The sequence below is a fragment of the Rhipicephalus sanguineus genome, chromosome 8 (assembly GCF_013339695.2).
Source record: "Rhipicephalus sanguineus isolate Rsan-2018 chromosome 8, BIME_Rsan_1.4, whole genome shotgun sequence".
In the NCBI taxonomy this organism is placed as follows: Eukaryota; Metazoa; Arthropoda; class Arachnida; order Ixodida; family Ixodidae; genus Rhipicephalus; species Rhipicephalus sanguineus.
In genome coordinates this window covers 122,369,819-122,393,721 of record NC_051183.1, presented here as the reverse complement: position 1 = coordinate 122,393,721, position 23,903 = coordinate 122,369,819, and the positions used below count along the sequence as shown (strand labels likewise).

General features: G+C 44.7%; 1 protein-coding gene across 1 annotated transcript in view; it reads left to right on the top strand.

The window, feature by feature from the left end:
* The first annotated feature begins 779 nt into the window (after positions 1–779).
* The window catches only part of LOC119403481 (uncharacterized), a 54,914-nt gene continuing 31,790 nt past the window's right edge, over positions 780–23,903 (top strand). Inside the window, exons 1-4 of the mRNA XM_037670412.2 lie at positions 780–861; positions 3,680–3,748; positions 10,066–10,196; positions 15,140–15,203. Of these exons, the coding sequence (XP_037526340.1) occupies positions 806–861; positions 3,680–3,748; positions 10,066–10,196; positions 15,140–15,203 (320 nt within the window). The 5' untranslated portion in view covers positions 780–805. The remainder of the gene's footprint in view (positions 862–3,679; positions 3,749–10,065; positions 10,197–15,139; positions 15,204–23,903) is intronic.

The following is a 23,903-nucleotide window of genomic DNA, read 5'->3' as shown; positions in this document are numbered from 1 at the left end:
CATACTTCCATGCGCTGGAACAGACAAAGGACATACCTCGTAAAACATTCTCCTAGTTCCAATCGTTTTTACATTACAATGTGAGCTATAAACTACCTCTCTGCACATTTTTTTTATGTGATTGTGGCTGATTTCATGGCTTTTTTTTTTCGTTTGTATGCTTTGATTTGTAAGTAGCCCATATGTTCATCTTTACTTCGTGTATGTACACGTATGTTTTGTTTTGTGAATATGCTTGCTTATATTTTTGAGTTGCCCCTCCTGCAATAATGCCCTTGTGTCGCAGCAGGCGCTTGCACAAATGAAATAAATTGTTGCAAATATTCTAGAGACTGACCACCAATCACCAACTCACACTCCCTTCCTGGGATCTTCACCTTTACGTACTCTCGCATAATTGTCGTCAGACCTGCTCTTCGACACTTTCTGTTGAAGGTCTTGAATCATTTGTTGCAAGTCATCGTTGGTTTTGCTGAACATGACTATGAGATGTCCATTGTCATGGCTCGTCACTCGACCTGTTGCCTTTCAAGTGGTCATCCTCACCCATCCTGCTGTCATAATTTCTAGTGCGAGATTGCGTTGTCGAATTGTTGCTTGTGGAAGCTTCTCCACTTGATAATTTTGTGATCATGTTTTGTTTGGTCATGGCTTTAAGTCTGGATACTTGTATGCAAACGCATTTCACATTGTGTGACCAGCATTTCTGTGTGAACGTGTCTGTGACACTTGCATACGTCATGTCTAATTAGCATCTCCCATGGGTGCTACTCTTTTCAGTTGGCTGCCCTGAGTCCAAGCCACCATGTTCTATGTACATCAGATTCTTCACCGGCGCAAGGGGAAGTTTGGGATGCTGTGGTGAGAAAGACATTTCTCTTAATTACTGCCTTCAGACAAGGTTTGTCCGTAAGGTAACGAAACTGCCTGCCGCTTGGTGCTGCTGTCGCCAGTCACGTGTTCCCTGGAGGCAGGATCTGTAATGGGGGTGCTAAGCTAGACAAGACACCGGGCACCAGTTGAGTCCAAGCTCTGATGCAGCGAAAATCTGAAGTGGCGCAAAAGCTGGAGTGGTATGAAACCTCCTGTTTTTAGCACGAAGCTACAAGGAAATCCGTACGGATTTCTCAGAAAGGAAAGCTTCTAGCTGAAGAAAAATTCGTCCTGGACCGGGCATAGAGTTTCCTAAAATTAACTGGAGAGGACTCTGGCGCCGCAATCGTTCAGCCACCATGGTAATGATGGGTAGTACATGGATTTGCCTAGTCTTCATGCTTGTGGGCTTCGAAGGCACTCGTGGCTTTGTTTATTGTTGCATTTTGGTTTTCTATTGCATAAAAGAATGGAGCGTTGTGAACTTCGTGACTAGATTTCAATTGGTGAGCCTGAAAGGGTTAAAGTGGTGAAGTGTAACTGCTGACTCTTGCTCAACTTCATTTTGCGACAAAGTGGATACAGGCAACGCGGAGCCAAACGGGGCCGAAAAGAACGAAGTTTAGACAAATCCGTGCATTAGCCATCATTCCTATGCTGGCTGAAGCGGCATGCGTTGCAGCTCCCATAGACACTAGTGCCAGAGTTCCCTCTAGTAAGTATTGTAGGAAACTCTATGGGTTCGGGGATCGAACATGGGATCAACGCCTTTCCGGGGCGGTTGCCCTACCGGTCGAGCTAACCAGGAAGCTAGTAAATGACAGCATGAGGGCGAATTCATCGACAACTAGAAGCACATAGACACGGAATACTGCAAATGAGTTCTGCGGAATCCCTTTCATAACTTTTCCACCAGCTTGTGGAATTCCTGAGAACCGATTTGCAATGCCCTGTGTCCTTGTGCTTCGAGTCTGTTGAAATCGGGTGGCTGTGGAGTGAGGAAACTAGCTCTTAGTAATTATAGGGGACACGAGCTTCCCACTAATAGATTTATAACTAAGTTTTCCCGCTGAGTAATAGTTAAGTTTCTGTGCTGGTTCTTCGTGAACCAAAGGCAATTCGACGGTATCTCTCTTACTAGCCTCCCAAGTCATTATGCCGTCACGGCCATTTAAATAATTGGATGTATGTCAAAATGTGCATGGCACAGCATAAGCTGGAGGATTGGCCTTTTAACAGCCGGTTATAAACTCTCTTAGGGCATCTACTGCGAATGCAGTTGCAAAGTACCGACTATGCCAAGATTCATCGTGATTTTACGAAGCAGTGAAGTACCTGCAACGTGTCTGTAAGGCAATGCAGTGATGGAAGTGCTGCTTCAATTGCTCCAAACTGCTCCAAAAGAGAAATTCTGCTACTCGCTGCTCCAAACTGTGATTTTTGTTCATAACTGCTCTGAACCTGCTCCAAAACGGCACTGAGAATGATAGTGAGGAACTTTAACCGTGTAACCTACCTGCAATTCCTAAAGAAAGCAAAACCAATCTGTATGCTATCATCCTAGTGTGCTAGTATGCAGCTTTATTAGCTCTGATCTTATTTATGTAGGAAGAACTGGCACATCAAGCATATAGCCTATTTAGCTATCTTTTTCTTTTTTTTTCAACTTGACATGCAGATTACATTGGTGCAATGGCAAAATGACCGAGATTGTTTTGATCTTATACCTATATTGACTGCTGCTTTGGCAACAGTTATATGTGACTGTGGTTACTTCTATACTGTGATACTCAGAATCATGGGTTTGATTTTATTTCTGCCACAAGTATTGGTGTTTAAAATATATAGCTAATTTAATGGCACATTCCATAACTTTCCATGCTTTTAATTGTTCATTTCTTGAAATTTACATTGATTGCTGTCTGTGAAATACTTTTCATAATAATTACTAAATATTTATGAGACGTTTTGGCGATGCTTTGAACTCCAGGAGTTGTACAACATATTTTGCCATCTGCTCTTAAAACACCAATAGGTGCTTCAACCTAGCATTTTTTCTGCTCGAAAAACACTTATGGCTGCTCCAAAGCGGTACTTCTTCTGCTCTGAAACCTGCTCCTAAAAGTAAAAAGTCACTTCCATCAGTGGGCAATGTTTGCACCCAGGTACCTGCACACTTTGTTCTTATTTTGGCTGATGTTGATTGTTAGTGGTGGCTGAGCTCCTGCGATAGCTGGGCAGCTTTCAACCACCCACATGTTACGCCATCTGACCTTTTCATAATGCTACAGCACGTGCGCCCTTGCCTTAGCGAAAAATTCACGAAACGTCTCTTCATCTCGGAGGCTTTCATTCTGGCAATACCGGTTCTCTCGGCGCCCGCCAAAATGGCTGAGGGCAGCTCAGGAAAATGCAAAAGGGCAGATTCACATGCTGTGATGCCTGTTGCGATACTGTGCTTCTGCTGTGCAAAATTTGCATGGATGTTAACGTGACTCTTGACTGATACGGCGCGAGGTCTTTTTGCGAACCTGTTACAAACACTAGCGTGGTTCTGTGGTAGATTACTTGACTACCACGGAGAAAGCCTGGGCTCGATTCCGGCTCGAAGTCTAGTTTTTTTTCCCTATTGTGCGCAATAGCTGCAGTGGCACTGGAAAACATCGTCACCAAAATCAGCTGCTTTTTGTGAGCACCTAACAGCTCACACTGTAAGATAACATCATTAAAGTCTGATCTGTTGTTTGTACGTAGCACTTTTGTCGTGCGCAACACTGCTAATTTGTCTGCTGCCTCTTGCTTTCAGGATGGCAGCAACCTCACCCAAGTTTGTACGCCATGCAAAGCTTATGTCCATCTCCTTGGCCAAGCTGAGGTGAGTGCATCGACGGGCCGAGTCCTTAAACGACAAAAACGACTTGAATTCCGTCGTCTCACTTGCACAGCTTCCTTTCTCGTCTTGTTGACAGTGAGTGCTCACTGCGATGTGTTGCATGTCATCCACTGTAGCATAATCCGTCATGGGTGCCAATCGAAATTAATATGAACTTAGGGGCGAGCTACCACGAACAGCAGTTGGTGCTCTTAGGACAAGGAGTTCACTCGTTCAAGCATTGGCTCTTGGCTGATCGCTTCAAGTGGTGTAATAGGCATTCAGTCACAGACTATGCAAATGACCCAACATGTTACTATCATTACAAACCATGCCACAGGTCTCCTGTTATTCCTTAAAGGGATACCATGGTGAAACGCTTAAGCACTGCAAGACTGATCGTAGGTCCGTTATCAAAGATACATTTCTGATTTTCACGGCGAAACTTCACAATGCTTGAATGTCATTGTAAAGTCATAGATTAGTTTTTTTTTTAATGTCAAGCATTTCTTAACGAATCCAAGGCACTTTGAGCGTTTCTGTCTGCTTATCTCTCTCTTCTCTCTCAATCTATCTGTCTATGTCTGGGTGCTCTCTTGATTCCCTCTCTAACTTGGTGTAGACAAAAATTGTCATCGGAGGGTAAAAGGATATGATGAATATGTCTGATCATGACATGAATAACGTGAAAATCCTGTCGCTTATGTCGTCAAACCCTTTGCTGTGGTCACGTGTGGCAAATACCTGTATACCAGGGGCTGTAGTTACAAGTATGCGCCACAGGTGATTGACAGTTTATCTCTACCCAGGCGAGAACAGACATTGGTCATTTCAATGCAAGACCATTAAGAAAAACCGACACCGGCAGTGTTCACGCAGTGAATACAAATAATAAAAATTCGGCAGCTCCCACGTACTGTGGGAATTGATGTAATGCGAAGCATACAGTGGAAGGTGACTGTGGCATAATTTTTTACATTGAGCGAGACGCTACGAAATGACGCTAAAGATAGGCACAAATGGTATACGCACACGCACATGTTAAAGAGTTGCACATGTATTATATAACCAGTCGTTTGCAGTTGCGTAACGATGCCAACAGCAACATAGGTGTTACCAACACCAGACGTGGTAGGCCGATATGTAGTGCTTGTACAGGGCACTTAGCAGCGGTCTCTTCGCGCGTCACAAAGCGGCTCTCAATCAATCAGACATCATACTCAGTCAGCATGAGGCCATCGCCCAGCCTCATAAGAAATTAAGAGAACACTGCGTCATTCTGGCATACCACGTGGATGAGTGGATGGCAGTCGAGCGTCTTCCAGGGGAGTTCTGTCTTCAGCTCCCTCACTTGCCTTGCGTTTTAATGTGTATAGTATTTGCCATTAGTGTGTTGATTGAGACTGCATCACCTGTGGCACATGCCCGCACAGCGCCTCGTCTATTTTTCTGTGCCTGGGCGAAGGAGAAGAGCGCAATGGGAACCGGCCGTCAGCGTTAGTGTGGCTTTGAGTCGCTAGGCGCTGCCACCGTATTAGACCCGGAGTCGCGTCATCGCTCGTGGAAACGAATGCCATGGCTGCATTTGAAGCTGCTATTGTGGTTTAGTTTTCGGCTGTACTCGCGTTGCTTAAAGTATAATGAAAACTTGTAAACGGGAATCATCATGCACTTGTTCAGAGCAACCAGTCCATTTCAAAGGCATGTGTCGTTCGCAGCGATTTGATCGAGACATTCGCGCGTCACTGCTAGGCCGACACCAGAGAGCGCATACCAGTGATGTGCGGAAGATTGTTTTGTGATGGTTACATTCGCTTGACTGAGAGTCGGTTTTTGACTGTCTGAAAGTAGATTTTTGAAACCAGCATTTGCCAGGAGCTAATACCGAAAGCTTGGACGCTTAAAGTTCCCCGATGCGTGCTACCGTCTACTGGTGTAGCACATTATACGCAAGCCTGGAGTTGATCCGCTAAATAGCACGAAATGTCACTAGACTGCTTCCAGGGATATACGCAATCACCCGTTCCCTTCGTAAAGCTTTTGAGAAGTATATTTGTTGTAACAGAGAGAAAACAACAGCTGGTGCCAGAAAATGAGGAACTATGCCAAGTGATTGCACCATTTCAGAGCTTAAACCAGTTAAATTGTGTGGCACAAAAAACAAGCGAAAACAGCTGCATATGCCGTGCCCTTCCGGCAACACTGATTGATGTGTGCGAACAGACGCTGTCGTTCAAGTATAAAGTCGTTGTGCCGACTTGCAACTTGAGCCAGTGTGAAAGGCGTGAGAAATGGCGCTGCCTGTTGTCAGTTGCTTGAGCTCGTCTTTGTATTTGTCGACGGATTGCTGTAGCCTCGGTGTCTGGCTCCTCAGGCATCTTTATTTTCTCTTCCATTTGGCCTTTTCGGTAGTGAGCAAAGTAGAGGCCGAATGGCTGTCTGCCTGGACGCTTTTGTCGCATGGGGCAGCCTGCTCAGCCTTGTGCACTCATCTATTGTGACACTGTACATAATGATTGTCGGTTGTTTCGCCGGTAGTGAATGTGGTGTCCATGGGCTCCGATTCTTCAGCTTCAGGATGTAATGTCAGCGCGGCATGCGCATGGCGGCGCTCGCGAGGCAGCATTGCTACTGGTACTACATGCATTCGTTGACTGTTCGGACGCAACACGGTCACGTCTAGGGATACTTGCCATGCTTCTTTCAGTTGTTACCTTGGGTTGCAAACGTGAAGGGTAGTCTACAAAGGGTACTGCATCCTTCTTAAGCCGCTGCTGCTTATATTCTATGAAATCTACTGGTCGTAAATGACAGCTACATATTCTAGTGTAGTTTGATAGTTTGAAGATGTATTAGGGAGGCCAATTATCCCGCCTAATTACTGCAAGCCACTTCTCCCGAACACCAGCGGCAGCTGGAATTTCATGAAACGACAGCCAAACAATGTATTAAAGGGACACTAAAGAGCAAAACGATTTTTCTCATATTAGTAAAGTACTCTTTCACGATACCAGAAACAACACGCTTGCTGCGAGAAGACACTTAGTAAGCGAGAAAACGTGCAAAAACAAAATGTGGGTGGCGACGCCACCTTGCAGTTTCCACACCATTCGCCGTGACGTTGCATGTTTTGACGGCGCCTACTAGGGACTATGTAGTTCGTAATCTGTAGAAATGAAGTACATTGTTCTCTGAGGGGGCCATAGACTTAACATACCAAGTTTGGGGTAATTTTGTTGAGCCAATGGCGCCAAAATGTGATAAATGCGCTTTGAAATCCGTGACGTCAAGCGGGGAGATTTCGCCGCGATATTTGAAAATGAAATTTTGAACTTGATTTTCTCCTCTATTAACACACTTGTGATGGCGAAATTAATGACATTAGAGTTCTCAGACCACAATTTATTGATCTAAACCGATTCATATTTTCTCTTTAGTGTCCCTTCAAGGCGAAAGCCTTAGATGCCTCATCAAACGCGAAAATTGACCATCGGGGGTGTCAACACGAGTGATACAAGAAATCATCGTTACATGATGACGTCATCACATGACGTCCCAGATAATGAAATTTTTTGACATCATCATGATGCCACATAAAGTGACATCGTCATATGTCTTCGCTTGGTCAAAATGGACCGATCACGGAGGCAGTGCATAACCAGCTGAAGTACAGAAAACTTGCAGCGCCTCCGATCCTTGAGGCTGTAAGAAAACCACGTTAGGTGCAGAAATATCTCGGAGGGAGGCACGGGATGTTCAATACATTGACTGGGAAGAAAAAGATGAATTTCGCCTTTCAGTCGTCTTAGGTGAATTCATAACGGATCCTGTGATTTTTGTTTTATTCTTTATCAATAAAGGGAAAAGATATTTGAGATATATCAAAAGATATATCAAACTGTGAAATTTGACGCATGTCTGTTTTCTGCCGGCACCAATGTCCCTTCCGCGCGTGTTTCTTGCCCGTTTCTTCTCGCCACCAGTGATATAGAAGACTCGCTCGTTTTAATAAAATATCAGTTGTCAGTCAGCACTCCGTGTGTCTTGTGTTCCTTTCTGTGGTGTCGTCTTGCGCTGTAAAATATGGAAATTATTTTTTCGTGAGGCACCCCATGTGGTCACCATAAGCCGAAACATAATCGTGGACGGAAAAGTATATTTCAGAACCAGCGTCTCCAGATTGTGGTCGTTCTGGAAATCGGTGTCGATGTGTTTCTCGAATTCTTACGTCAAATCTTCTCCAGAAGTCACTGTATACAGGATATGGCAAATGTCTTCTTTCAAATGGCAGTGTTAGCTGGCATCTTTTTCACGCCTCCCCCCTTCCCCCTTCCATTTTTCTTTTTTTGCCTTTCCCATTCCTTGCTGGACTAAATTGCGTGACTGCGGCCTGAAAGCTGAGGTGAGTTGAACGGGAAAAGAAGTGTTTTGGAAAACGATAAGAAGTTGCAACTGTTCGTCGTAAGCTGGCACGGCACGGTCCATTTGCACTTCTGAAGCACTCTCCTGACTCCACATTCAAAGATTGAAGTTGAAAGTTTAATCTGTGTTGCACTTGTAATAGATGAGCACCAAATTTTGAGTTAGATATGTCGGGAGTATGTGCGGGGCTACTTGAAAAATATTCGTCTTGGAGCGTCTTTTGACCTCCAAATAATATACAACAAGGAACGAAGAAAGACAGGACGACCACTGCTTTCTTCGTTACTTGTCGTGCCTTGTCTAAGTGTGCTGCTTCCCACGTAAACATGAACTATCACCAACTCGCCCAACTTTCAACTTTACTGATAGTACGTGGAGTTCAATGTGAGTTTTAAATTGCTAACTTTATTTTGCCTCAGGATTGTACGACACTGTATTTAGCTAAAAAAAATCAAATGTAACGGTAATGTAACGATACATTTCAATTTCCTAGTTGTAACTGGAACGCATTCCTTTTGCGTTAAGTAAGGGAACTGGTTACGGGAACTCATTTCACAACTGGGAAGGAATGAGGAATGAGCTTGCGTTCCTGTTTTAGAGGAACGTGTGCAACACTGGTGCTTGCCTCCTTCCCGGCTCCTTGCCTCAGCACTCCTCGTTTTACTAGGCTTTACCCTCTCCCATCCCAGGCTCCAACATCCTTCCCTACCACTCTTCTCTCCACTCTCTCCCCCCACTGTCCTCGCTTTACCTGCTGTGCTCGGTAGTAGGGCTTGCCCAATTCCTGTGTCGCATACTCGACCGAGGTTTCTTGTTCCGGACGGACTAACGCTTGGCCTAGCCCTTTCAGGTGGCATCTATGAAGAACTGTCTGTAAATGCGTCACATTGACACATTATTTCAAGGAACTGGATGTTCTATGGCAACAAAAATAATATAATATCTTGATTTATATGTGTTACCGTAATTAATCCTAATAAAATTGTATTTAAATATCTATTTAACCTGAAGGTATTCACGCTCTTGTTTTTGTATAAATAGAATCAAACCTCAGGCTAGAAATGCAGCGCGAATTCATTTTCGGTTAGGTACATTTTAAGCAAAGAAAATTATACTTTTGTTGTGGCTCGCTAAGAAGCAGCACATTGAACTACTCGTCGAGCATGGTAGTGCCTTCAGAAAAGTGACTATATTGAACAGTACACTGCAAAATAAAGTTGAATGAAGACACATTTATTACGCAGGAGGTTCAATTCATGAAAAGTTCAATGTATATTGCGCTTTCTGAGCCTCTAGCCAACAGAACTAGCAAAAAGAAGTGGTGTACACAATTGTGAACAAAGCATCTCAAAGGGTCAAACAGCGGCTGGAGCGAGGCACGCGCGAGCCCTTGCCCGCCCGTTATTGTAGGGTAGCAAACCAGATGCTACAATTGTGGCTGACCTCCCAGCCTTTCCCTCATTTTATTATCTCTCTCTCAAGTCGTTTCCACGTATGCCTCAGATGAAACGATAGAATGTGCTTGCGTTGTACTGTGCAATCTCATTATGGAATCATTTACCCATATAACTAAAATCTAAAGTTTCTTTAATATCATTTGCGAAATCATTAAAAGAATATTTGTTACATTTTTAATGCGCATTTTTATTTAGTTGTACTAGAGTTGTGTCTCTATATGCTGTACATATTTATCAAATTGCTTCTTCTTTGGTTTCATGTGTTTCTTCTGCGATTTCATGCAGTAACCTCATATGTGTATGTTATGACTTGTAATTAACATGTTATGTAATACTAAAGTGATTGATTGATTGATTGATTGATTGATTGATTGATTGATTGATTGATTGATTGATTGATTGATTGATTGATTGATTGATTGATTGATTGATTGATTGTAGTGAAGAGCTTAGGCAAGAGCTGACCCATGGAATCTCTGGCCGGAAGTCGCTGCGCTTCTCCCTGCGGCTGTCTTGCCGGCTCATTACGGGGCTGTGGATTCTCTACCGCAAGAAGGCGGCCCTTACCCGAGGTGAGAGCAATCATCAGTTTGTTCTTAAAGGCTACATTTAATCAACGTGTTTGAATTAACCAAGGGTTACTCTAAGAGTAGTGCATTAGTATATCACCGTAATCTAAGAATGTAGGTCGCAGTTAAACTATCTGTTCTTGTACTAAAAAAGTTCCTGAGCTATTCCACTCAGTGAAGGTGGATGAATGGCAAGGCTGTGTAGCACATGGCACATAGGTGACGCATAATTTTAATGGAAGGTACAGAAAGGCACAGGATTTTTTAATTTGGCATACGCAGGGGTGCAGCAGCTGTGCCAGTTGCACTAATTTGATACAACTACTAATTTTTGCGCCAAGCTGAGTGACAACCGTTGAAATTGTGCCCCGCTGCGTCAAAATGCCCGACCAGCCTCAAAATTAGCTCAGTTGCGCTAATTTTAGCAAGAAATTGAGATTGCGTTGGTTACCTGCAGTTTGCGCATCATCATCCAATCCAATCCACATGCACAGACCATAAGCCTAACTCAGGCTCATAGCCAGAAATTCTTTTCGACGGGGCCCACTTGCTGACGGCCTTGACTGTTTGAGAAGAAACACCTATTTTCATTATTTATTTTCGGTAAAACACCCCCTCACCAAAATTCCAGGGGGTGGGGCAACCCCCCCCCCCCTGGCCTGGCCTGACAACTAGTTCACCGCACCCTAACCCCACCGTGCAAAAAAAAGAAAAAAAAAGACAGCACTTCTAAAATTTCCTGGTCTTGTTCAACGCTTTTTAAGCTACTTTTGCTGCAGTACACCTGTTCTGTGTGGAAGAGTGTACTAACATTTTGAAGGGGCTACTAGTACTAGCTGTAATGGGACAGCAGATTTTGTTGCTTAATTACTCACGCGTGTACGCACCGTATAATAACGAGTACTACTAGTATGATCACTGACGTCTAAAAAAATTACTGGCAGTCATTCAGAGCTGTGCATGTTGTTTCCGTGGCCCTGAGAAACAATAAACAAAAGTGTACTCCAGTTTTCTTTTTTCGCCACCCCCACTCGTTCCTGCTTTACGAATCTCCCGAATTTCGCCGCCGCCAGGTTAGCAGGTCCACAATAGCATATACAGCACCTGTCATATGGTTTGGCAGATGCTTATGTGGACTTTGACATTGTTTGCATTGTGGGGTGGTTCAAGACTGCTTTTATTGAAACAGCAGTGCTCACATGTGCTTAGCTGTGTTCAGCTGGTGTTAAATACAGTAGTTTATACACATATTTTTCTTTTCTAAAAGTAAGCCTTATTTGTTATACTTCTCTCAGTTTAGGGTTTTGTGCTAAAAAACGGAAGTAATTCTTCCCGTAACCTGCTCCAAAAGCAACATTTTGCTGCTCCAAAGATTGCTCCAAATCCGACTTCGGCTGTCGCACTCCTGAGGAGTGCTCAACGCTATTTAAAAATGGCGCCAAAAACGCTCCCTGATGAATGCGAGGGCTTGTTGAGATGTTCTTTGCCATCATCCTTTCTGTGTATATTAACTAGAACTAACAGACAGGAAAGCCAAGGAAAGTCTCCCGGCGACGTCGAAATTCGTAAAAAGGTCACGTGCTTTGTGATGCGAGCAGGCAGAAAAAGAGTGTTCCACAGTCGCCGTCATGGCTACTAGCGGCGCTGACTAACACTCCTAGGTTTAAATGCACATATATACCCCATAAAGTGGATGGGAGGATGACCGCCGCCATAGCTCAGTGGTAGAGCAACGGACGCATTATTCGAAGGTCGCAGGTTTGGTCCTTGCCGGTGGCATGTTACCTTTCCGTCCACTTGCGACCGATTGCGCTGAAATTTTCTCAGATAATAGTACTTGAATCGCTTCCAAATTGCATGAAACTAATACTTTGAGAAAGTGTGTGAATTATAATTATGAAAGAAAGAAAGATTGAATGAAAAGTCTTTTTTACGGCACGTGACAAGTGAGGACTATATTTTTTTTCCTTGTGACGTATATGGAGTAACTGTTTCTTATAGCTAGAAATTAATGCCACTACTATGTGGAATTAGCATGCCATAATTGACGGTTATACTGTTTCTCGTTTTTGAGAAAAGGCACATTTTAAATTTACACCCCGGCCTAAAATTTAGTAGTCAGATACAAAAAAAAGTAAAAAAGGTTACACGGTCAAAATTGCGCAAAGTGAAGGACGCAAGCTTTCTCAGTGAGCACGCAAAATTTCACAATAAAACATGGGACAGTTCCTGAGATATAAAGCTAAACCAAGACGACATGATTACCCTACCATACTTCCTTAAAATAATTGCATGCCCTAACTCACTACACTGTACACGCTTGAATAAATGCTTAGCGTTTGCTCAATCTTCCTGTACTCATAGCTTGCACAATCTTTTGCCACTTAATTCTAGCACTGGTGTGTGCAAATATAGCTTTTTTGTCTGAAAAATTGTAGTGCACTGCCCGGAATTGTTCGCTCTTTGGCAATGACCGATTTACTGTCTGCAATGTACATTTGATCTTGTCATCACTCTGCCATAGCCCATGATGGACTGCACTATGTAAAAATAAACAAATAAAATAAAACAAATATACGGAAGAGTGGCTTGCACATGGTGAGATAATACGTGTAGCATTTTTCGGCCAGTGCAACCCGATCACCGTGAAAAGAAAAAATGTCCGAGTCTTGATCTGACCATAGATTAGGAGCTCTGAGTTGTAGGAGAAATGCACAAGGGGGCAATTGCCTTGTGGGCCCTGAGTATTTTGGAAGAACACCTGTACCAAACTATTCAATTGTCATGCAGTGTTAAGAGAAATATGGTGCTATGGGGATCATCACACTTTGCCAGTACAGCATTTCACCAAACGTTGGCGTGACACAAATGAAGTATATCATGAACTTCTGCTCATTTACCTTTGAGCAACCTTGTAGTTTCTCATTTAAAGCTTGATTGCCTACTAGGATTTGTTGTAGTACAATTGCAAGCACACATTTGGCCTCCAATCTTAATCTCATCGTCATACTCTTTTACAAAGGAAAGCTTTTTTTGAATGATAAATTGTAATTTGTGATGAGTGTAGTTTCTGTTTTTGTCGTATGTGCGTGCTATCGATGCGCACTTTGTGGAAAACTATTTGTTCGCTGGAATTTGCTGAATAAATTGATTCATTGTGAACGTTGAAAGAGTCAACCATTCTGAACAAACTTTCAGCGCGTGTCCAATGCACACGATCTAGAAGAAACCCTCGATGTGCTTTTCGAACAAAACTGGGCTACCGCACTAAAAAAAAGACCGCAAATATTTTATGTTGGTCTAATGGTTGTGTGACATGGCATTTCAATGGAGGCAAAATGCAAGAACATCTGTACATTTAGATTTAGGAGCACACCAAAGCTGAAGGAATGGCCTTTCTAGAGCCCGTTGTAGACTCTCTTGCGGCAACGGCGACATGTACAGTTGAAGGTACCCACTATGCCATAAATCATTAAGATTTTATGAAGTAGGGAAGTACTCAATATGCCTTTATTCATCATTCTACAGAGAAGTGAGATACCCACTGCGCGTCTGTAAGGCATTATGTACAAGTTTGTTGACGCTGTATCTGATGACGATGAAGTATTATGGCTGAGCTCTTTGTAATGGGTTGTAAGCTTTAAACTAGGGATGGGCGAATATTCGGGTGTTTTCGAATATTCGAACGAATATTACAGTATTCGAATTCGCTTCGATAGGAATTTATGTTATTCGAAATTTCGAAGTATTCGAAATGAACGAATATATGTATGTTTGACTGCACATAACCCCCTGTAAAGGTGGTTTCACTGCAGCGTCAGGTTGCTGTACCGTGAAACCACCTTTACAGGAGAAATCTGCACTGCCGCAAAGCCACACTTCAAAGTTAAGTTTACTTTTTTTTTTTAAGTTTAAACCATGTTATATGGGCTTATATGCGCTAAGTATAGTAATTAATAAATTGTAACATATTGTGCCACTTCTAACCTGCACCTTACTGCAATTCAAATCTTGATACTATTCAAGGTTGCTTCCACTTCATTTGAAACCAAAAAAGTGACATTCGCTCATACCTAGTTTTAATTCTTAAAAATATTGTGCAAGGGTCATGACAAAAACACTCATTTTTCATAATAATATGTGCTATATACTATTCAAACTATTCGATTCGAATTTATTCAACCAAATCACTATTCGCTTCGGATTTGCTTCGAACCTCAGATTTGCTATTCGCCCATCCCTACTTTAAACGAGTCAGTCGTTATGCAATTCGCATTGTGTGATGCCTGGCTTTTGTGAAGGAGCTTCAAGCATAGGCGTGGCTCTGTAATAGAATACTTGTCTGTCACGTAGAGTGCCTGGAGACCCCTGTTCTTTTTTTTCTGATTGTGTGTGATAGCTGTTGCGGAGATCGGTGCCGGCAGACAATTACACCACCAAAATTGGCTGTTGTGATCTCATATCAGCTTTTGCTGTAAAAGTCCCTAGGTGGTCAAATTCAATCTGGATTCCCCCCACTGTGGTATCCCTCATAATTAAGTCGCTCGGGCATACCGTATATATTCGAATCTAAGCCGTTTAAAAAAAAAAAAACGATGTGCGAAAGTGGAGGGGGGGGGGTCGACTTAGATTCGAATTATTAAGTTTTTTTCTGTTTTCTGGCCTTGCGAATTTCGGGGGTCAGCTTAAAATCGGGGCCGACCTAGATTCGAGTAAATACGGTATATCACCCCAGAACATAACTTGAACTCCACTTTGTTGCATGTTTGCTCGTTTGACTACCCCGTCTTGTGTCCTTCTCGGGCTCAAACTTTTTGCCTTCAGCCACTTTGTCTAGTGGTCATGGGCGCACAGCATTTCACACTCTTTTAATTTACGCACGTGCATCTTTAATAAAATACTAGCTTCTTTTTTTTTTCATTCTCCTTATTCCTTTTTGATTTCAGCCCTAGCAGAGAAGTGCCTGAATATGCTCATCAAACGACGGCAGCTCAAGACGCAGGACATTGAGTGAGCCGGCATCACTGTTATTATTTACGTTTTGATATTTTCATGTGGTTGGGACAGTGAAATACGCAGAACATAAGCTCGTACAGATGAAAACTTTTTATTGGACAAACTTGTGCCCAGTAAAAGACCGACTCAATGTACAAGCAACACTTGCCGTACTATGATAACGGTGAGCATGGACGTCGGGCGTTGGCTAATCTGCTCGTCTGTGAAATTCATCAGCTTTTATCGATGCCTTATCGAACTTTCTAGCATTATTATTGATGCATGCGGCAGCTCTAGAATAAACTCAGTTGCTCGTGGCCTGCGCATATTCTTGACAGAACATTCTGAAACAATCGCAAAGTTTCTGAACATCACAGTGCTACGACGAGTGGTGGCAACAGTCTTTTGATGGTGAAGCCCAATCACACCAAAGTAAAACAAATAACTGCGCTTGGCAATATGATCAGCCTCGTATTTAAACATACAGACAGAACATCAATCGAGATAGCTCCACAGACAGGAAGATGATTCCTTGGGGTGTCTTAATTAAAGGAGCACTGTTTTTTCTTTTAAAAGAGCTTCTTTGAAAATTTGTAACATAATGCAGTGAAGGAGACCAAGCAGGTGGAGGTTTGTGTAAAAAAAATTACATTGCGATGTACGTTAACAAAGCAGTAGTACAAAAAGTTAAAAAGGTTTTGGACCATTTTTCTTAGTAATAATCTAATGACATCAGTATGGGAGTTTATTGCCTCATGAATCGATTGCTGCAAGAATTTCTCGAATTCTTCGAGAACAAGCGGAGTTACAGGGATTTGTCACACGCTTCAAGCGCTCTTTCTCCGGAAGCTGTACAGGGAGGGATGACACAGGGGAAAGAAGCTACGTCAGCACGGGCAACGAAGACGGATTGCTGTCTCCTGCTGTGATTCCTGTGTGCGCTATTGTTGCTACTGTGTAAGTTTAGCACATTATAGAGCGTGGTGCTGGCACGTTGCAACACCCCTTGACAAGAAGTGCATCCGATCCAAACGCTGCTTCCGAGTTTTGTCGGCCACCGGCCAATAACGGCGATCTGCCGTATGACGACATGGGCTGATGCCTCGCCCACCGCAGTGAGCGAGGACGTGGCCCCTGTATGATGAGAGGGCGCTTGAGAAAGGGGCAACTTTGCACTCCACTTGTGAACTCTACGTGCCACACACGGCCCACAGCAAAATTTGGCTGAAGTGTTCGCAGCAGCGTTTGCTGTTTGTAGAATGTGTTTTTTCACCAAGCTCGAGGGGTGGTTCGGACCCCTTTAACCCTTTCGCAACCATACAAAAAGAAGAAAATTGGACCAAACTTACCGAAAAAAAATTTTTCACTCCATTTGTAGAGCTTTATTTTGTGAATCAAATGGTACCACTCTTTCAATTCAATGGGGTTTCTTTATTTCACTAATTGCGTAAAAAAAGATAACTGGAAAGATGCCTTCGCCGCATGGCAATACAATGAAAGATCGCTATAAAATGAAAGCCGAGGCACAAATGGCACAACACGGACAAGTGCCGCAACCTAGCATCAACAAACAACTATAACAAGTCTAGTCGTCATTGGTCCAATGTGGGACCAATTTTTATTGCAGTAGCAATTATATGGACACTCTTGGATGATTTGTGCCGTCGCCGTCATGTCCCGGATATGTATATGTATGTATGTATATAAAAAAGCCACAAAGAAAAATAAAGCAGCAGAAAAAAAAAAACGCCAGGCCTGCGCAGAAAGCGCAGCACAGTCACAGCGAAAGCTGGAAGAGCGGCATTTCTAGAGCCCGTTGTAAACTCTCATGGGGCTACTAATACAAGTACAATAGCAAGGTATCCACTACGCTATAAATCACAATATTGATGAAGTTGGGAAGCACCTACAACGCCATTATTCATCATTGTGCGCAGAAGCGCGGTTTCCAGCTACACATCTGTAAGGCATTATGTGCACTTTGTTTACGTGACGACTGATGACGATGAAGAATTGTGGCTCAGCCCTTTGTAATGGGTTGGAATCTTTAAACGGCCACCAGTTATGTAATTTGCATTGGGTACGCCCGGTCGCTATTCCCTCTCCCGTCATGCTGTATAACATACGTTGACGTGGAGAAAGACGGGGGGGGGGGGGGGGCGAAGAACTTACTGAGACATCGAGGAAATGGATCATGCGCCTAGGGCTTCCTTGGCAACCAATACAAGTGCACTTGCGAGGAACCCACTACGCTATAAATCAGTGTATTTTACTGAGACCCCGAGGAAGTGGATCATGCGCTTATGGGCTTCCTTGGCAACCAATACAAGTGCACTTGCGAGGAACCCACTACGCTATAAATCAGTGTAATTTTACTGAGACCCCGAGGAAATGGATCATGCGCCTATGGGCTTCCTGGCAACCAATACAAGTGCACTTGCGAGGAACCCACTACGCTATAAATCAGTGTAATTTTACTGAGACCCCGAGGAAATGGATCATGCGCCTATGGGCTTCCTTGGCAACCAATACAAGTGCACTTGCGAGGAACCCACTACGCTATAAATCAGTGTAATTTTACTGAGACCCCGAGGAAATGGATCATGCGCCTATGGGCTTCCTTGGCAACCAATACAAGTGCACTTGCGAGGAACCCACTAGCGATAAATCAGTGTAATTTTACTGAGGACCCCGAGGAAAATGGATCATGCGCCTATGGGCTTCCTTGGCAACCAATACAAGTGCACTTACGAGGAACCCACTACGCTATAAATCAGTGTAATTTTTACTGAGACCCGAGGAAGTGGATCATACGCTTATGGGCTTCCTTGGCAACCAATACAAGTGCACCTTGCGAGGAAACCCACTACGCTATAAATCAGTGTAATTTACTGAGACCCCCGAGGAAATGGATCATGCGCCTATGGGCTTCCTTGGCAACCAATACAAGTGCACTTGCGAGGAACCCACTACGCTATAAATCAGTGTAATTTTTACTGAGACCCCCGAGGAAATGGATCATGCGCCTATGGGCTTCCTTGGCAACCAATACAAGTGCACTTGCGAGGAACCCACTACGCTATAAATCAGTGTAATTTTACTGAGACCCCGAGGAAGTGGATCATGCGCTTATGGGCTTCCTTGGCAACCAATACAGTGCACTTGCGAGGAACCTACTACGCTATAAATCAGTGTAATTTTACTGAGACCCCGAGGAAGTGGATCATGCGCGCTATGGGCTTCCTTGGCAACCAATACAAGTGCAACTTGCGAGGAACCCACTACGCTATAAATCAGTGTAATTTTACTGAGACCCCGAGGAAGTGGGATCATACGCTTATGGGCTTCCTTGGCAACCAATACAAGTGCACTTGCGAGGAACCCACTACGCTATAAATCAGTGTAATTTTACTGAGACCCCGAGGAAGTGGATCATGCGCTTATGGGCTTCCTTGGCAACCAATACAAGTGCACTTGCGAGGAACCCACTACGCTCTAAATCATTGTAATTTTTTAGTAGTAGGGCAGCAGGCACTGTGCCATTTTTCGTCATTCTACGGAAAGCGTTGGTACCTGCTATACGCATGTAAGGCATTATGCGCACTTTGTTGATGCTGTGCCTGATGACGATGAAGAATTATGGCAGAGTCCTTTGTAATGGGTTGGAAACATTCAACAACCTACTCGTTGCGCAATTCGCATTGTGTGACGCCTGGTTACAGAATTCGCGTTGTGCGACGCTTGGTGCTTATTTTACTCTCCTACCACGCTATATTGCATATGCTAATGTGGTTCCTTCCCGACATGAAGCCTGTATAGGACCTTTTTGCAAAGCAGTTTCAAGCACCGGCATGGCTCAGAGGTTGAATACTGGGCTCCCACGCAGAGGACCCAGGTTCGAACCTCGTTCCATCCTGGAATTTTTTTCTTATTTGGCTTTTTTTCTTATTTCGAGCGATACTGGTTACGGACACCGGCGGCGGCGGCGGACAACTACGGCACCAAAAACGGCCGGTGAAATGATCTCATAACAGCTTTCGCTGTAAAACGCCAGGCTTGCGTTGAAACCGCAGCACAGTCACAGCGAAAGCTGGAAGAGCGCCGTTTCTAGAGCCCGTTAAGCTCTCTTGGGGCTACAATACAAGTACACTAGCAAGGTACCCACTACGCCATAAATCACAATTTTTGTGAAGTTGGGAAGCGCCTACTAAGCCATTATTCGTCATTCTGCGGAGAAGCGAGGCACCAGCTACACGTCTGTAAGGCATTATGTGCACTTTGTTGACGCGACGACTGATGACGATGAATAATTATGGCTCCACCCTTTGTAATGGTTTGGAAGCTTTAAACGGCCCACCAGTTATGTAATTTGCATTGGGTGACGCCCAGTCGCTACGTGGGAGAGAGACGGGGGGGGGGGGGGTGAAGAACTTTGCTGAGACCCTGAGGAAATGGTTCATGCGCTTATGCGCTTCCTTGGCAACTAATACAAGTGCACTTGCGAGGAACCCACTATGCTATAAATCATTGTAATTTTTGAGAAGTAGGAAAGCAGGCATTATTGCATTTTTCGTCATTCTACGGAGAGCCGTGGTACCTGCTAAACGCATGTAAGGCATTATGCGCACTTTGTTGATACTGTACCTGATGATGATGAAGAATTATGGCGGAACCCTTTGTAATGGGTTGGAAGCATTCAACAACCTTCTCGTTGCGCAATTCGCATTGTGTGATGCCTGATTACAGAATTCGCGTTGTGCGACGCTTGGTGCTTATTTTACTCTCCTACCACGGTATATTGCATATGCTAATGTGGTTCCTTCCCGACATGAACCTGTATAGCGTTGTTTTGCAAGGCAGTTCCAAGCACCGGCATGGCTCTGAGGTGCAACACTGGGCTCCCACGCAGATGGCCCAGGTTCGAACCTCGTTCCATCCTGAAATTTTTTTCTTTTTTTTTTTTTTTAATTTTGAGCGATAGTGGTTACAGACACCGGCGGCGCCGGCGGACAACTATGGCGCCAAAAACGGCCGGTGAAATGATCTCATAACAGCTTCCACTGTAAAAAATTCTGAAGCACCCAACCGGGGCAGGGGCGTAGCCAGAAATTTTTTTCGGGGGGGGCCCCGATAATGTCGGGGGGGAGGGGGGGGGGGGGCTTACGCAGGCAAGGCTTCTTGCGCGTTGTTTTCTATCCGGCTATGAAGTACTTGCGGTACACTCATATAGTATATGGTAGCGAAGCACGGGAACGTGTGTCTTCTTCCGCAAGTAGTCGCCTTTTCATTAGTTTTCTGTGCTCGTAGCGTCATTAAGTACACTCCGCGGAGCACCTTATTGCACCGCTGTTGAGTGCTGACCTTGTTGCACGTTTCTCAAATTTCGTTCTATTTCTAGCTGTTTAGTCGAATAGACATAGTATTTGCATGATTGCGCTGAGGCAAATACAAAACGCTAATTCGAACCAAGAGGGGCTTGTCACGTGTTATCTCGGGGTGCTGGCAATGATGGATCGGGAGAGAGAGAGACGGGCTCAGGAGACCGGGGTAGGATGGGCAAAAACAACAAAGTTTATAATGAGCAAAGGGATAACAGGAAAACGCGTCACAAACACTGAATAATACAAACAAAAGCCTATTTACATTTTCCAAAAGTCTCAGTTCATATCTAGAACTGCAACTAGCTAACCAAAGCGCTTTAGCTAGGCTTAGCTATGTCTCCAACTCAGTCTGGCCACTATGGGCCTTGCGGGAATAGAACGTTCTTACAGTACGTCGCGACGACTCGAAGTCCCCGTCGCGTCAATCCCTCGTCGAGACCGTCGCCGACGTCCTCAGTAGTCCTCGAAGTCCTCGTCGGTTGCCTTCGTCCCGCCCGCTGCTTGCTCTCGTCGCGTGTGTCTTCCGTAGTCTACTCCGTCCTCGGTCCGTCGAGGTTAGGCCTAACTGGGCCTTGGTCCCTTGCTTCGGGACTCCACAGGTGACGGGCGTCTCGTTGACTGAACTGTGGTCGGCAGCCGTCCTGCCGAGAAGAGAAGGGCTGCTGACGATCCCGGAACTGCTGTAGTGAGGGGCGACGCGTCCGGGCAGCCTCGCTTGGAGCCTTCCAAGGTCGACGGCCACTCCCCGGGCCTTGCGTTCCGCCACCTCCAGAACAGAGTACCAGCCGCTTTCGCCGCGAGTGCGACGCTTGCTCCTTCCTCGATCTTCTCCGTCCGGTGCCCCACAGCACAGTCCCACGATCCTCTTTCGTCGTGCACCATTACGGCTCGGGTCGCATGCCACGAGCCCCTCTCTGGCCAATCCTCTGCGTCGACGTGGCTGGTGCGCGTGCCATCGGGTGACTTTGCTTCTCGCGCACCATCGCCGTGCTTCCACGTTCGGCACGCGCCTCGTGCCCCTCCTTTACTCATCACAGGGCTAAGGGATCAAGAGAGTAGTTCAAAATAGGCAGAAAGCAGTTCTTTTCATACAGCAGATTTTATTAAACTACAGTAGTTAGCGATAGGCGATATCGGTAGGCAAACAAACATAGGCTTGGTAGTTGACTGAACAAAATACAATGACATACTCTGTCATGTTGTTACATTTTGTACTGTAGTATAGAGAATATAGATGACAAAATATAGCGCTAAAGTCCAGACCACATGCACGTCCGTATGAGGCTTACATGTGGTAAAATAACAATAAACTTCGAGAAGCTAAATGATAAAATTGAAACGGCGACGAGTTTGACCAAAACGGTCGATTACGTCGGAAGCGCTGATACTGATGTCTCTGTGCGAATACAAAAGTGCGAGCCCTGTCAAACGTTCTTCTGACATTGTAGAGCGTAGGTAATTTTTCAATAATCTCAGGCTCGAAAAGCTTCTCTCTGCTGAAGCGGTGGTGACTGGTAGTGTTACCAATATCTGAATGAGCCTGTAAAGATTGGGATAAAATTGTTCGTCGCAGTGCGGAATGGCGTCGGATCCTGTGCTAGGGCGCATGTCTGGCTCGGTTTTCTCCCATTTGGACCACCAGAGTCTTAGTTCTCCCATTACTGCCCTTTCATCCACATCATGACTAAACGCCTGGACGAGCTTTGCCGCGCTATTCTCTCTAATGTCTCGCGCTTTTGGAATCAAAGAAGGAATAATAACCTTAAAGCATTCAATCACTGTCTTGTGGCGCACAAAGCGTTCATCCAGCTGTACCAGTATAGAATCAATGAAAGGTATAAACACGTTTCTTCGGTAATAATCTTCGGGGCTCTCGGCTGCGGAGTTTTCTTTGTGTAGTTGGCGAGAGCCATTTCGTCGATTGGACATTACTACATCAAATTTGGAGGCCAAATCAGCCACTTTGGAAAAAATTTTCCCAAAGCAATCATCTGCTTGTTCACGGCTTTGTCGTATCGCTTCCTGCACTACGTCGATGTCATCTATTGCCGCGCTAATGTCAACGTCGTTCGCCTGCAGCTTTCTGGACAGTGGCATTGTCATTGCTAGTAAGTGTTCAGCGACGTGTAGACTAACGAGAAACGACGGTGATAGCAAGGCATGTAACAAGTTGTTTGCTTGTGTTGACCTTTCCAAATTTCCTTTCATTTTGATGTCTTCCAGTGTAGCGATCACCGCTTCAAACAAATCTACAAAAGAAAGAAGAGCGTCGTGCCTCTCTACCCAGCGCGTTTCGCACAAATTGAGAAGCCGCTTCCTTTGCGACTGCGGGTACATCGAGCCGATCGTGTCTCGCAGAGCAGCAGAGCGCATAGCTGATTGTCTAAAAAATTTCGCTGTTTCTTTCACTGTTCCAAAGCAGTTCCGTATGTCCCCGATAGAGCACGCAGCGCAAAGCACCAGGTTGAGCGCGTGGCTGGCGCAGTGCATGTATAGAGCGGATGGGTATTGCTCGCGCACGGCAGCTTGTACTCCATTCATTCGCCCAGCCATTGAACTGGCACCATCGTATCCTTGTCCACGGAGGTTTTCCATGTTGATACCGATTTCAATGAGAAACTTTATAATTTCTTCAGTGAGGCCCCTACCAGTTTGATCTTGCACGGCAACGCCCAGGAAAAGCTCATCAATGCACTTTCGTTCCTTATTTAGATACCTAGCACAAATAGTCAATTGTTCAATGCCAGAAATATCAGTTGTTTCATCCGCTAATATAGCGAAACAGCCTGAAGCGTTGACAGTTGAGGCTAGGCGCTCTCTAATAAGGTCTGCTGAAACTTGAACAATTGTATTCTGAATGGTTGGGCTTATATAAGAGGCGTTACCGGGACATGTAACAAGGTGGTTCTTAAGTGCTATGTCACCGCAGTCGACTCGCATACGCAAAAGCGCTCTGAAATTTCCTTCATTCACATCGGGAGCGGCGCTTAGGTCCAACGGTCCACCATCCTTATGGCTACGAAGCGGCAAACCTTGGCGCCCGCAAAACAAGATGGTTTCGACAATGGGCACTAACCTTCTCCTATTTTCATTGATTTGTATTTGCCTTCCTTGGTCTAACCGATCAATGACAGAAGCAACGCTGCCTGAAAATGTCTTCAAAAAATCATCAGCAGCCACTTGACAGTCGCGATGATACTTTGTGTTTTCGTGGGCGTTGAACATTTCCAGCGCGTGCTTCCAGTCCGCGAACGGCCTTGTCACAAGAGCTCCAGTTTGAACATGTTGCCCTTTACCAACTCCCATTCCGCAGAAAAGTGCGCAAACACGGCAA